Source organism: Sparus aurata, chromosome 1, assembly GCF_900880675.1.
Source record: "Sparus aurata chromosome 1, fSpaAur1.1, whole genome shotgun sequence".
Classification (NCBI taxonomy): Eukaryota; Metazoa; Chordata; class Actinopteri; order Spariformes; family Sparidae; genus Sparus; species Sparus aurata.
The window spans coordinates 3303103-3318200 of record NC_044187.1 but is presented as its reverse complement, the minus strand read 5'-3'; the positions used below and the strand labels follow the sequence as shown (position 1 = coordinate 3318200).

The following is a 15098-nucleotide window of genomic DNA, read 5'->3' as shown; positions in this document are numbered from 1 at the left end:
CTTTATTTATCTAATCTGTAATCACTGTGAGCTGCCTCGTGTCTCAGTCGGACTTGCCTGACTCGTGTTTTGGACTTTTGTGGGAACATGTTGTTCTGTTTTCTACTTTTACAGAAACTTGTTGTCACTTGTTGAGAGAAACAGCTCACTGCTGCTGATACGACTGTCAGCCCTGTTATATATAATCTTAATCTCCTCTTTGTTCGACACTCTGTGAGAGTTTCAGTCACGTCTCTGCAGACTGACGGCTGCTTTAATGACACTAATGATGTGCAGTCGCAGCATGCAGAGACATATTAACACCACACTGCTGATTGTCGGCTTCCTCTTCCTCGGCTCGGCCCTTTTCCTTTGACCTCACGTCCTCCAGCTTCCTCCCATTCTTCACTCTCCTCGAGGAAAATGAAAAGGAAAGTCAGGACTGTGGACGCCTGCAGCCGACTGTGAGGTGAGTCTGTTGGATTCTTCTGACTTCGTGCCAACATCTTTGAAACTTCAACTACAAATGTACGTTTTCAAAGATTTCTCTCTATTCGGTAGGAACCAATGAGCTTGCAGACGAAGTATTGAGAGACCGACTCACATGTTGCTGGTTTGAGGCTGAACATGAGATTTATTGAGTCTCAGCCGCTTAATTGTTGTCACCAGGTCAGATTCTGAATAATCAGGTGGCATAAATCATAAAATTAAAACTCTCTGTAGTTGTTTTGTGTCTCTTTTTAGTTGTTTTGTGTCTTGTTGTAGTGTTGTGTCTCTTTGTAGTTGTTTTGTGTCTTTTTGAAGTTGTTTTGTCTCTTTGTAGTTGTGTTATGTCTCTGTTGTGTTTTGTGTCTCTTTGTAGTTGTTTTGTGTGTCTTTGTGGTTGTTTTGTGTCTTGTTGTAGTGTTGTGTCTCTGTTGTGTTTTGTGTCTCTTTGTAGTTGTTTTGCGTGTCTTTGTGAATGTTTTGTGTGTCTTCGTAGTTGTTTTGTGTCACTTTGTTGTGTTTCTTTGTAGTTGTTTTGTGTCTCTTTGTTGTGTATTGTGTCTCTTTGTGAATGTTTTGTGTCTTTGTAGTTGTGTTGTGTCTCTTTGTGAATGTTTTGTGTGTCTTTGTAGTTGTTTTGTGTCTCTTTATTGTGTATTGTGTCTCTTTGTGAATGTTTTGTGTCTTTGTAGTTGTTTTGTGTCTCTTTGTGAATGTTTTGTGTCTTTGTAGTTGTTTTGTGTCTCTTTATTGTGTATTGTGTCTCTTTGTGAATGTTTTGTGTCTTTGTAGTTGTTTTGTGTCTCTTTGTGAATGTTTTGTGTCTTTGTAGTTGTGTTGTGTCTCTTTGTGAATGTTTTGTGTGTCTTTGCGGTTGTTTTGTGTGTCTTTGTATCTTGAACTGCTGATCTGATGGTGGTGACACGTTACAGTTATTAATTTAACATTAATTCAGTGTTTTAAAGAGAACAGTTAAGTCATAGTTGAGTAAAAGTAAAGATATTATGTGAAAATATTACTTTGGTTAAATAAATCCATCAGAATTGTTATTGAGTAAAAGTATTAAAGTGTGTGTATATTTAAATAACAAATCCTACTGATTCTACCTTTAACTTTAATAGTCTTTGAATTCTATTAATATGACGTGAGCTTCAGTTAGCTTTGACCACAAATGTCCTTCAGAGGGAGACTTTTTACTCTGATACTCTGAGAACATGTCAGAGCCTGTAATCTATTACTTTACTGGAGTAAACAAGCTGAATCAGTACTTTACCAGAGTCAAACCAGAATCTGAACGATGTGGACTTTTACCTCCTCTGTTCTGACTCTACAGCTCATTGACTGATCAGATTGTAGTTTAGTGTGTTCACTGGAGTGTAGTCACAACAAATATTAAGACTTTTAGGCATTTAGTGAGAGAAACTAAAATAAAAAGTGTTTGTGTTCAAACATTTTTGCTCGGCTGGATGAAACCCTGAGGAGAGTTTAATCTGTGGGGGTTTGTGGGCAGTCACAGCTTCACAATAAGCTCACTTGTTATTGACCTGAGAGAGAGAAAGGCATGCAGGGCAGTGTGTGTGTGTGTGTGTGTGTGTGTGTGTGTGTGTGTGTGTGTGTGTGTGTGTGTGTGTGTGTGCTGAGCCAGGTTGGAGTTTCTACGTCAGCGTTGACTCAGTCGACGTCCGAGGCAGACAAACTGGACGGGCAGCTCATTCCTCTGCTGTTTGTTTCCTTCAGATCAACATGGCCGACACACACAGAGCCTCAGCGCAGGGCAGGAAGGTGAGTCCACACACACACACACACACTCACACACACACACACACACACACACACACACACTCACACACCTGAGCAGCAGGTCAGCGATTACAGAGCGACCCAGCAGAGAGGAACCAGTCTGACCCACTTCACTGATCATCTTTTTTACCTCTCAGGTGAAACTTTGGACTGAAAGTTTTCAGAGTTTTCAAGGAAGCTGCTGTCAACAACTTCCTGTCAGAATTAACAAAATAAAAGCTCTGTTATTCTTTCTGAGTTAAAAGATCAAAATGATGACCACGTTTACCTGCTGAACATTTACCTGCCGAGTCGATCCAGGATGAAACAGGATTAAAGCATTCAAATCAGATTTGAAACACTCGACTTTTAGATGCAAAGTATCAGAGTATTTCTATGGTATGAATACTTTTACGTAAAGAAGCAATATGTAAGAATTGTAAGAAGTCACTCCATAATTGATAATTCAACTGTTTTTGGCTGAACAAATACACTTAAATAAAGGTATTTGGTGTCTCCTGCATCGTTTTATTCCATAAAAAATGTAGTTATTAATATGAGCAATACATATTTAAATATATATGAATTACACTAATGATAATTTCATGAAGACGGGGTTGCATCGGAGGACGTTAGTCTTTTTAAAATCGTGTCTATGGCCTCGTGGACGACCTTTTAAACATTAAGGAATTACATAAAACATTTCAGCTTTATGTTATAATTTTAAAACCTTACTTTGTGTGTCTGCTGAGGTGACGCAGCCTGGCGGGTCATTGTTAGTTTATATCTCACTACACTGGACAGGAAGTCTTTTCTTTTTCCCTCTTAGTGAATCCTATCAGCTGCTTTTATTTTGAAGGTACACCTGAACTCAGTCCACTTCTGGTTTCTCACGTGCTGGTCACACGGCGCGTGACGTCACACAGTGAATCGTGTGGTTGTTGAGCTCCAGGCTGAGAAACACAGAGCTGTCTGCATGTTGTTCTGTGATTATTATCAGCTTATTGGATACTTTTAATGTTTTATAAAAAGAGATTAGTTTAAATAAGTGCTAATAAATGTCATCTGGGTGTTTCTTTAAACAAATAAAGTGAAATTTGGAAACTGACATAAAAATGTTGGTGTTTTTACTACAAACCTGACAAAGTGACTTCACTTAAAAAACAACTGGAGGAAACTGAACCACAATCAAGCAGACGAATGATTTCAAGCTGTGTAAACATTTCCAGCTCGTACGAATGAAGACTGATTGATGATTTCCTTTTTTATTTCCTCCTTTCAGAAATGGGTTTTTCCACAGAAATCTTTGACTGACGGAAACAAAGCGAGCGTTCTCTCTGCTGACAGAGACGCTGACAGAACTCTGGTAACATCGAGCCTCCATGTTCTCGTTATCAAGAAACAAGCTTTTATTTTGTCAGTTCTCCTCCAGTTAGATCCAGGATAATTCATCACAATGTGTGCGTCTTCATGTAAATGTGTGTGTGTGTGTGTGTGTGTGTGCAGGCGGTTCCGTTCAGAGGTCCCATAACAGGTGGGATGCAGCCGGGGAAGAAGGTTGTGGTTGTCGGTGTTGTGGACCCTCGTCCTGACAGGTAACACCTCCTCCCTACCTCCACTTGTATCACAGTATTTGTACTCGGTGGTCTTGCTGCCAAACTCAGATGTATGAATGGTGCGTGTTCCTCCGTCAGGTTCTACGTCGCCTTGACTTGTGGTCGTGGAACATCTGGGGAGCCTCCGCCTGACGTGGCTCTGGAGCTCTGCGTTAGGTTCAGGGACCGGCAGGTGCTGCGCAGAGCCTGTGTGTCCGGATCCTGGGGGGACGTCGACAGAGCCGTCCCCTTCTTCCCCTTCATCAGAGACCTGCCGTTCAAGGTACCGATGTAGTTGTTTTGTGTCTCTTTGTTTTATTTTGAAAGACTGAACCCTGTACACACTCTTTCCCTTTCTCTATTCCACTCTATTGCACCATTCCCACCCCGGAAGCTCAGCCCTGCCTAACCCGGCCCGGTTGACTTCCTGTTTGGTGAGGACTGCAGAGTCTGAATTCTGTCCCGAGACGGCACCATGTCCCCTTACTTATCTATTTATTGCACTAAATTGTCCTGCTGAGTGTCTCTTTGTGGTTGTTTTGTGTCTCTTTGTGGTTGTTTTATTTCTTTGTAGTTGTTTTGTGTCTCTTTGTTGTGTTTTGTGTCTCTTTGTAGTTGTTTTGTGTCTCTTTGTGGCTGTTTTGCCTCTCTGTAGTTGTTTTGTGTGTCTTTATAGTTGTTTTGTCTCTTTGTAGCTGTTTTGTGCCTCTTTGTAGTTATTTTCTTCCTGTTTGTAGTTGTTTTGTCTCTTTCCCGTCATTATAAAGAGATATTTTCATCAGAATGTCTTCACTTGTGACTGCGTGATGCTCATCGTTCAGACTGATCAAGCTGACGTGTGAATATCTGACTCAAACTGTCGCTGTTGGAAATCTGTGTCAGATTGTTAAACATGTGAAATGAGATCGACTTAACATCTCATCCCGTCTCGCCTCGTCTTGTTTCTCCTCGCAGATCGAGATTCACTGTGAACACAGTCGTTTTCGTGTGTTGGTGGACGGACAGCAGCTGTTTGACTTTAACCATCGAGTGACGTCGCTCAGAGACATCGACACGTTGTGGATCAAAGGCAGCGTCACCATCACCAAACTGGCGTGAAGGACTGTTGACATGTTGAAGTGTTGAAGTGTTGAACAGGACTCGTCTGAACACATCTTGGTACCAGATGTTTGGTACCGGTACTGGTGACAAACGAGTGTTTCATGATCTTGTGTTATATTTATTTTTAGATCATGAAACAATTTTTAAAGTTTAATATTGATCTTAGAACAGGTTTTTCTGTTTCTTTCTTTTTATATTGCAGATAAATGTTGAATCACTCAGGAAACACATCTGATTAAATCAAACCTGATGTCACTGTAATTAAATGTGTTTGATTTAAAATGTTAACTTCATATAATGTTTGTGATTTTAATAAGCTGGCAGATGTCTTGACTTTTTAACTTTTTACATTTGTACATTGGGGTGATTTAGTGACATTTTACATCGTGCAAATGTGGCTCCTCCATTCTGTTCCCAGACGGGTCGACTGAAGGTTTTTTGAGGTTAATGAAGTCACATTTCTGTACATTTTTCTTTTAACAGCCTCCCAAACGCTCCAACTTTGGTTTCCTCTGGGATTTGTGTGGGTTTCAGTGACCTGGGGGAGTCAACATGTCGAGGAATAAAGATTTAGTATCCAGAATTATGCTAAATATAAATAAATGAAGTTAAATGAATCCAATCTGACACACAAACATGTTCTGTGGGCTGCAGGAGGCAGTCATGGTCTCCTGTTTCAGGCTGTGAACGTTTCCAGTAAAACTGAATAATGTGTTTAGTTGTTTTAATGTGAAATGTGTTTTTATGTCATGTTTTTTGATAATGAGTGAATGCAGAAGGACTCAGTGACGCTCTACGGTGGGCTGAGATGTGACCATCTAATCAAAACTACTGACATTTATTTTTATTGGCATTTTTTTCATGGCTGTATTTTCTGTCAGGTGAGTGAATGTAAATATCGGCTCCCACAGTGATGTTGCAGGTCCATTCATCACTATTCAGGATTAACATATAATATCTGTAAATGAATATTAAAATAAAGCAGACACAGTTTGGTGTGTTTGGTTTCGTCTCATGTGTCAGAAGTTTCTGAGTCACAGGTGAGAGAATAATCAACTATATGACCCTCAGATAAAACTCCAATCTAATCAAATAAATATTATGATATATTTAGTTCATATATTTTTACTAAAACGTTAGAGATATTTGACTATCTTTATGTTGCTCATATTTTTTAATATGCTGCTAATAATTTACAATATTTTGCTGATATTTTATAAATATTTGACCAAAACTTTTGGATATCTTAATGTATTTGTTTTTCTTTTATGTTATTGATATTTTTCTCATATTTCACTGATAATTTATTGATATCTCACTTCTTGTTCTTTGATATTTTAAGAAGATTCTTTTTTGGTATTTTTTACAAATATGTTTCACATAGTTTGATAATAACTGTCAAATTGTCGATTAATGTTTCTTATATATATATTTTATCAGAGATTTCTGGAGTTTTGGGACATTCTACGAATATTGTCAGAACTTTTGGGTTATTCAGGTTTATATTTTTTCAGACATTTTAAGAAAATATCACTGTTATTTTTTTTCCGATATTTTATTAGTAATTGTCATAATTTTTGGCAGATTCTTTCAGATTCTTAGCTCTTTATATTTTGAGATATTTTTCTAAAAACGTCTGTATATAATACTGATATATATATATTTTTTATATTTTCCTATATTTTGTAGGAAAGTATCTTTATGGGACATTTTGGCCTGGCGGTCTTTTCTGATATTTTACCAGATTATTTTTGACATATTTTACTAATAATTGACAAAACTTCTGGTGAACTCTATCTTTTTTTTGTACATTATACTATCGTTTTAATATATGTTACCTATATTTTTCAGATATCTTACTGATAATTTATTGAAAACTTGCTTCTACTTTAATATTTTTGTGGATATTTTGTTCATATTTTGGGAATTTTAATTGGATAATATATATTTTTTTTATTCCCAGGGTATTAAAGCCTGGATAACTTTTAAAAAAATATATTTTACTAATAATTTTCAGAATTTTGTCTAGGCCCATTGAAAACATTTCTTGATATCATACTGATATATTCAATATATTTTCCTATCGTTGTCGTTTATGCTACTTACATTTTCCAGACATTGAACTTACATTATACTGATATATGTTGTGATGTTTCACTGTGCTGTGTTTGACATCTTACAGGTGTTTAGAATAGTTTCTGTCATGTTGTGATTATTACACATCTGCATTACATTATATGATGTCTGATCTCATCTCTCTCCCTGTTCGGTGCATCTGTCAGCTGTAGTCTCAGTGTTGTCAGTGTTTGTCAGTGATCACCTGTCTGAACTCTCTCACCTGTTCACTGAAACTTTGTGGAGCCTCGCAGCACAGAGCCGACCTGCCACAGCGGTGCATGCTGGGTGATATTGAGGCAGGGTAGCAGCAGCAGCAGCCGGCTGACTCAACCTTCAGTTTCTGCCCCAGTTTCAGCCGTCCTGCGCTGTTCTGCCGGCTCCACCTGACCACACATGGACAGCACCGTCTTTACCTGAGTCATGGACCTCAGCGGACAACATCTCACGGTCAGCTCACCTGTTTCTTTTGCTAACTAAGACACCTGCTGTCAAACCGGGCTGGGTGATGAGGAGCGGCTAAAGCTAAAGCTAAAGCTAGCTGGACGTTGAGGGGAGATGCTTGTTGTTGTCGTTGCTGGTAGCTAGCTGCGTAGTTAGCTCAGGTAGTTGACTTCTCACTTACTTGTATCTGATGCTGTGTGTTTACCAGGCGTCACAAACATGAGATGACCGTGTGTTGTTGTTCTTTAACTAATTAACTGACTCAGCAAAGTGTGAACAAACTGGTAACATCGCTCTCAGCAACACGTTTAATGTAGCTTTGGGTTTTAGACACAGTCAACCCGGCTAGGCTAGGTTAGCCTCCGTTACACCCGATCTCAGCGAAGTGCCTCGGCCTGTGTAGTTTAATTAAATGCCTTCTAGTTAGTGCTAAGCTAGCTGTTAGCATCACGTCAGATTAATCCTAGTGTAGTCTTCTACTGTTCTATATCACAACTCTACTCAGCTGTCAGGTTTCTGCTGAGCTAACGATAACAGCAGCTAGTCTGTTAGCCTGCTAAGCTAGCTGCTCACTGCTACGTTAGCCTCCCTGAAACTAACGTCAGAAAATGTGAGAAACTTGGTCAGACCGAGAAATGAAACCAAACAAGCGGACAGGTAAAGATGTTAACAGCTGTGGTAAGAAGCTAACCTTGTCGTGAAGGCGACAGCTCGTCTGATAGATAACAACATATCATGTTTGCTAGTGAATAAACTCAGCTGGACTTCATGTTCGGTCCAAAACAGCTGATTTAATTCTGTGTTATTCGGACAGAAGCTGTTCTGGTGACTCCACTCAGTCTGAGAGAGGTTCACTGAGTTCAGACGGACACATTAAATACTCCAATGAGGACGGAGGGGCTGATCCCAGAGCTGTTAACTCGTCTTTCTGGACGTCCATGTCAGCACTACCTGCTCTCAGGTGTTATCTCAGATCAGGCCCTGATAGCAGATACACGTTCCTGGTCCTGGTTGGTTGTCGAGAAAGCAAACAGAGTTTCCTGTTTCTGTCAGAAGTCCAGGTGAGGACAACACACACAGTCTTGATTTTAACAACAGGAAGTTTTCTTTCACAGGATTTTAAGTGATTTTAACTTCCCGGGCAGGTGTTTCTGAACGGACGTGTGCTTCAAACATGAGAATAAGTTTGTACACTTCTGATGTGAAAGAACCAAACCGGGCTGCAACAAGTGCCTGAGTTAAAGGGACAGTGTGTTGTTTTGGAGAAGGAATTCAAACTATTCACAATATTTATCAGGTAATAAAACAAACACAGAAAGGTGGCAGGGTCCGCCACATATACGTAAAACAGAATGAACTGTGTTGTGTGTGTTGGTTTCTCTGGAGAACAGCTGCTTTCACACCACACAGCTGAACTCACTCACCTGTATTTGTTCCCTTTTAACTGTTCGGATCTTGTCAAGAAACTTTTCTGTCTGAAACACTTTTTAAAGTATTTATAACAAAGTGTGGCATGTTTTTAACAGACATCCTTCATCCTCAAAGACCCGTTCAACCTGCTGGTAAAACAAATACTGCAGGTGAAACTTCTGCACCAGAGTGAACAGGTGTGCTCTCTGCAGGTGTGAACAGTCCTGGAGGATTATGGATTGTTTTTCTATGATCCTCATGTAATAATCAATGCAAGCATTAAAGTAAAGTAACTCTGAGATAATCTGAGGCAGAAGCTGGAGCATGCTGATAACATCTGTGTGTCAGTCATGTAAAAGCCACGTCTAGATTTAAAGGGAAAACCGAGAGTGTAAACACAGATGTAAGATTAATTAAAGTGTTGACAGGTCAGTTAGTCCTCACAGACTTCATCAACAGGCTGTCTGTCTGCCGCCTGTCGCCCTGCAGGTCCATCAGAGTGAGACGATGCAGACTGATGTGAGCCGTCGGACTTGATGTTCTCACTAACACTGTTTGTTACAGCTGCGTCTCGGTTCTATACATCACAGCGCTGGTCTATCAGTAGCACTCTATTACTGTCACTTTGACGCCAATCTGTCGTCTTTTAGAGCTTCAGTGATTCAATTTCAGCTTCAACTCAAACCACACATTAAGCTAATCAGCCCCGGAGCACCGCAGAGAGCCGTCCTTAGTTACTGCTTGTGTTTATGAAGCCTGAATGTGGTTTAAACACGCGCGTTTCTATTAATATATCTCCTGTGAGCGATTATTTCTGTCTGTTGACGTATTTCCTCACTGTTTCAGGTGTAGCCAGGAGGATTTGTTGATTGCCAGAGAACCATGGAGCCAGATGTCATCCGCATGTACTCCTCCTCTCCGCCGCCGATGGAGGAAGGCGCCGAGGACGAGGACAACGAGTTTGGAGACTTTGGCACCTTCTCTGGCGTCCCGAACAGCATCAGCTTCACAGAGTTCGACACCCCGACCACTTTCAACCAGACCCAAGCTCTGACCGCCACCTCCCCGCCTGAGATCCTCAACAACAGAGGGGTGGTGGGGTTCAGCCACAGCTCGTCCAACGGCACCCACAACCCCAACAACGAGCTGTCCAAGGCTAATGGCGTGGTGCCAGCGGGCCACCTGGGCAGCGCTCCCTCAGAAAGAACTGAGATGAAAAAGGTCCTCGCCGGCTCCCTGGAGCTCTCGGTGAGCGACACAGCCGGCAGCGAGCCCGCTGACTGCAACGGCGGAGGCACCGAGGTGCTAACGAACGGGTTTGCAACCTTTGACGTTCAGGGAAGCCCTTCCTCGCAGAATTCTGTCCACTCTCATTTAAAAGGAACGTCCACTGAGGACACGGGCAGCGTCCCTGTCGGGAGCCCGGAGGACGATTTTGCAGACTTTGCTGCTTTTTCCGATGCTGAAGGACACCTCAGCCAGACGGCAAATGAGGACTTGGAAAACCCCACAGGGGGCAGCTGGCTGCCGGAGCACTGTAATATAGCGCAGGAAGCGACTTCAGAGGACAATGTCAGGGACACAAACAGAACTGAACCCGACACGTCCGGCTCTGATTCCATATCTGTTCCTGCTGAGGCCCCGGACGGCTCGTGCAACACGGACCGGGGCGCTCGCACAGACGCTGACTCTCCACAAAGGGACGTAGCCTTTTCACAGCAGCACTTGGCCTCGGAGGCAGTTTGCACTAAGGAACCCGTCACTCTGAACGGGGTGGATGTAGCCGACAGGGACGATTCCAAAGACGCGGCGGGCTGCAGTGAAAACGACCTCTCACCTGACGCAGCTGGAGACGCTGAGATGGGACAGATGGACGGGAAGGGCTCCGGGAACGACACCGAGACCGAAACAGAGACGGAGACGTCGCTCGGCCGGCCGCTGTCAACAGACGCTCTGGAGGAGTACGGCGACATGAGCACCACGGGCTCCGTGCCGTCTCCGCCCCTCCAAGGCGAGACGGCTACGCCCGCCGACCACAGCCAGCTGGCAGAGGACGACGAGGACGAGGACTTCGGGGATTTCGGAGACGCGGGCTCGTTCAGCGGTCAGGGCTTTGCCGACTTTGATCAGCTGGATGTCCAGCAGGAGCAGAGCAGGTCGCACAGCTCGGCCCCGGCACAGGAAGCTACAGACTCCAAGGACGACGACGACTTCGGCGACTTTAACTCCCCCAAATTTCACACAGGTGGAAACGAGCGGGAGGGTGGAGGCAAGTTTGCAGAATTCCCCGTCAGTGACAGTTTTGGGAATTTCAGCTCGGCTGCTGAAGGTGCAGACGGTGAGGCGGATGCAGGGTGGAGCGCCTTCGGGGAGCAGGAGCAGCAGGTGGAGGGGGAGTCCTGGGCGGCGTTCAGCACAGAGCCAAGTGTCGCTCCTCCTGCAGAGAGCAGGGAGGAGCAGCAGCAGGAGGTGGAGGTGGAGGAGGAGGAGGAGGAGGAGGAGGAGGAGGAGGAGGAGGAGGAGGAGGGAGTGGCATGAAAGTGAACCAGCTGCTGCCAGCGAGGAGGCCAGCAGGACGGACAGACAGTCGGTAAGAACTGGTCAGACTGGGACAGACATGAAGCATGAGATCATTTAACTCAAGCTGAGAAGAGGGTCGTTCATAAAACATGGGGTTAAAAACACTTACAGGTGTCATAAACACTGACAGGTAGAAATATCTCTGGTCTGTGATAACGAGGTCAGTTTATTCAAGGTGACATCATTCTGATTTAAATAAAAACCGTGATTTCTATCAGCTGTTAAAGCTCACGGCAACATAAAGAGGAAGTTATCTTCCTGAGATCTCAGTTAGTTGTTGTGTTTGTTCATATTCAGCTGAGTCACGGCGCGACACCAACGTCCACTGTTGGTACTAAACATTAACTGACCTATTAACGAGAGCAGGCGTCTGATCTGCTGAGGAGGAACACACAAACAACTTTAACTACAGGAAAACAAGTCAGATGTTTCCTGAAGGAACGCGATGGTTTAACATCCAGCTCCATTAGACACATTGACGACACAAGACATCACCAGACTCCCTTAACAAATGTAGTGATTTAAGAGTTGTTTCACGAGGAGAAACTTAACAAACTTTGTGACACAGCTACGATGAATTCTAACTCATTGTGTCCTTGTTGTAAATTCAGCATTAAATCTTTCAGCTGAAGTTGTTTGTCTCCTTGTAAAAAGTGTCAGTTTGTGGCAGCATGTCTGTACCAGCCTGTCTGCTTCTGTGTCTAAAGTGCTAAAGTCTTACCTGCCAACATTGATCAGCTGTTTGAACACACTGTTTACACTGATTTCACCATTTACACTCCATTTATGAAAGAAGAAACATGTTATTGATCTAAACATGTCACATGTTACAAAGACACTAAACAGTAACAATATAGGCTACTTCTTTGTCCCCGTGGAGAAAGTCCCCAGACTCCCTTAACAAATGTGTCAGTTTAGTGAGTTGTTGAGTTGGAGACACTTTATAAACTCTGTGAAACTCTGTCTCTGACTCATTCTGCATTATTTGGACCTTCTTGTTAATTCAGCATAGTTTACACTTCAAGTTTTTGTCTTTCTTTGTGTAAAAACATCGTGTCTGTCAGCAGATGGAGCGTAGAGGCCTGTTAAAGCCACGTCTGATCAGACAGGGTGTGTCTGTGTGTGTGTGTGATGTAAAGGTCTGGTGTGACAGGTACACACTGAGACTGACGTTCATTCAGATGTAGGGACACTCCTGCAGGCTCGGCCCTCATGATGTCACCTGCTCAGGTATTTGAAGTAAAGTACATTCCTGCCAGGTGAACACGCAGAGCTGCAGTGATCCTCAGAGTCCCTCGTTCAAACCAGTTACACAGCCAGAAGTGAAGCTGGTTCACAGTGTGAATGTCTCTGCAGCAGCATCCGAGTCGCTGTGCTCAGAGACGCTCGCTGTGAATGTAACTCACTTACATCAGTAAATGATGTGACACCAGACAGTTGTCCACCGCGCCGTCTCAGCAGCGTTACAGCGGTGATACAGTGAAGTTACAGCAGCCACATATTTATTTTTCTTCTTATCAAACAGTTTCATGTCGCCTCACAGAGCTTCATCAGAGCCGGTTCTGACGGCCCAGACTGTCGAGTCGTGGCTAGATGTCACATTTAACGTCAGACCTTCTCGCACACTCGCCCCTGTTCAACTTCTGCTGAGTTTATAAAGATTCCTGCGAGTTTGAGGCCTGAAGAGAGAAAAGATTCCTGGGATAAGTGTTCAGCTGCGGCCTCAGTTTACTCATGAGCCTGTTCAGCAGCTACTAAAGAGATAACTTTAACGAGATCTGATGTGGAAGATTAACCAGCTGCTGGTCTCTCTGCAGGCGTCTCTGTCGAGCCGTCTGGAGAAGGTGTTTCAGAGCAGCTTCCCGCAGACTGCCGCCCCCTCGGTGGAGGACGAGGTGACGTCCCTGAAGGTCCTGCTGGGACCTCCCGAGGACAAACCGCAGCCAGGAGCCGAGGACGACAGCAGGGCGCCATGCAGCAGGTGAGATTACACTTTACACATGGAAACTAACAAAACGTCGTCTGAAGCAACAAGTGTTGAGCATCCTGAGCATTAAATGTGGGTGTCTGATACCTGCAGACCGCCTGAGGAGTTAAACTGTGATGTAAATGTTTCCGTGAGGCTTGTGGTGTTTTGTTTGTTCCGTGTGAGTGTCTCGTTGAAGCCCGTCAGTCTGTGACTCTGCTGTGTCTCGTTGGTCGGTGCAGGTCGCTGCGTGGCGCCGTGTGGACGCAGCTTCAGGACATCCACGAGGCGCTGGGCCTCAGATACCAGTGGGGGGGCTCCCACTGCAACAAAGCTCTGCTCTGCTGCCTCGGCATCGACACCAGGAACATCGTAAGTCTGAGAGGAGGAGGCGTAGAAACACGGCAGGAACATGAGGATAACCTCCTGATCTTCACAGGAGTATTTTTAGAAGTGATTTAATGACGCATCAAATAATCTGTGACCTTTATTAACCTCTGCCGGCAGCCATTAGAGACCGCGACGCCGACTTAACTCTCCTCTTCCCACTCGAGCTTGCAGGCAGAGGATTTATGTTGTTTTCCATCAGGATGAGTGTGAGTTTTCTAACCCGCTGCTCTGATGTCTGCAGCTGTTCACAGGACAGAAGAAGCAGCCGGTCATCGTGCCCATGTACGCCGCCAGCCTGGTGAGTCGACACGAGAAACCACAAACAGCAACACCGAGAGTTTATGTGTGAGGCTCAAAAGATCTGTGAGCGAATCGACGAGTGGACGAGGAGGAAACGAGATGAGAGTCTCACACTTCTGAGTTTATTTTGCTTGTTTTTGTCGCGATCAGACGTCACCCAGAGAGAAATGTTTAGTTTTAACTTCAGTCGTTCACAACAGTGATCTGGATCGCTTCAGTTCACCTTCAGTTCAGAGGAGTGGAGCAGCGGTGAGGTTTAACTGACCTGCAGCTCTCTGACAGCAGGATGGAAATCAGAAACAACTCAAGCTGTGAACCAGCGAAGAGAATCATCCATATCTGTCTGCTCAGCAGGAGAACAGCTGCAGCTTTACTGTTTCAGTCTGTGCAGACGTACACAAACACTTACAGACCGTCCTGAGCGATCCGATCACAGGTGGGCCGCTCGGTACAGGTGTGAACATCACCAGGCTCCCTTAACAAATGTAGTGATTTTAAGAGTCATTTCATGAGGGAAAACTCAACAACAAACCAAAGAGCGCCGACAATTCTAAATCATCGGGCCGCCTCGTAAATTCAGGGAAATATTAAACTCTGTCTCTGTTTCTTTCAGGGGATGCTGGAACCAACCAAAGAGCCCGTGAAGCCCGTCTCCGCAGCAGAGATGATCGCTTCCATAGCCCAGGCGCCTCCAGCGGCTCCGGAGAAAAGCTCCTGCCCCTCAGACTCGGTCCAGGTGAGACATCAGTCACACTCCTCGTCTCCGACTGTCTCTTGTCTTCTGTCAGCTGAAACCACCGTGTCAGTCCGTCTCTAACCCGCTCTGAACTCCTCCAGCAGGAGGCGCTCCCACCCGTCCAGTTCGACTGGAGCAGCAGTGGCCTTACCAACCCTCTGGACGTAGGTGACCTCCTCCTCCTCCCCTCCTCTTTGTCTTCCTCCTCCTCCTCCTC

General features: G+C 44.2%; 1 protein-coding gene and 1 pseudogene across 4 annotated transcripts; both read left to right on the top strand.

Annotated features, from left to right (window-relative positions):
• Positions 1-379: 379 nt before the first annotated feature.
• On the top strand, positions 380-5952 carry LOC115593103 (galectin-related protein-like). Of its 4 annotated transcripts, none has more exons than XM_030436480.1 (6): positions 380-448; positions 2203-2247; positions 3527-3610; positions 3751-3839; positions 3939-4122; positions 4794-5952. In XM_030436480.1, the coding sequence occupies exons 2-6, from the start codon at positions 2209-2211 to the stop codon at positions 4935-4937; spliced, it is 540 nt and encodes a 179-aa protein (XP_030292340.1). In that variant the 5' UTR covers positions 380-448; positions 2203-2208; the 3' UTR covers positions 4938-5952. The 4 variants fall into 4 exon arrangements, with proteins under 4 accessions (XP_030292340.1, XP_030292332.1, XP_030292349.1 ...); XM_030436472.1 differs by having other exon boundaries at positions 388-648; XM_030436489.1 differs by having other exon boundaries at positions 394-536.
• A 1342-nt stretch (positions 5953-7294) lies between these two features.
• Positions 7295-15098, top strand: part of LOC115586511 (aftiphilin-like) — a 9365-nt pseudogene continuing 1561 nt past the window's right edge.

Excerpts from the sequence above, each read along its gene's own strand:
- LOC115593103 (XM_030436472.1), top strand. The coding sequence starts at position 607 with ATGAGATTTATTGAGTCTCAGCCGCTTAATTGTTGTCACCAG. Across the intron at positions 649-2,202 it reads CGCTTAATTGTTGTCACCAG|ATCAACATGGCCGACACACA; the intron begins GTCAGATTCTGA and ends TGTTTCCTTCAG. Across the intron at positions 2,248-3,526 it reads CCTCAGCGCAGGGCAGGAAG|AAATGGGTTTTTCCACAGAA; the intron begins GTGAGTCCACAC and ends TCCTCCTTTCAG.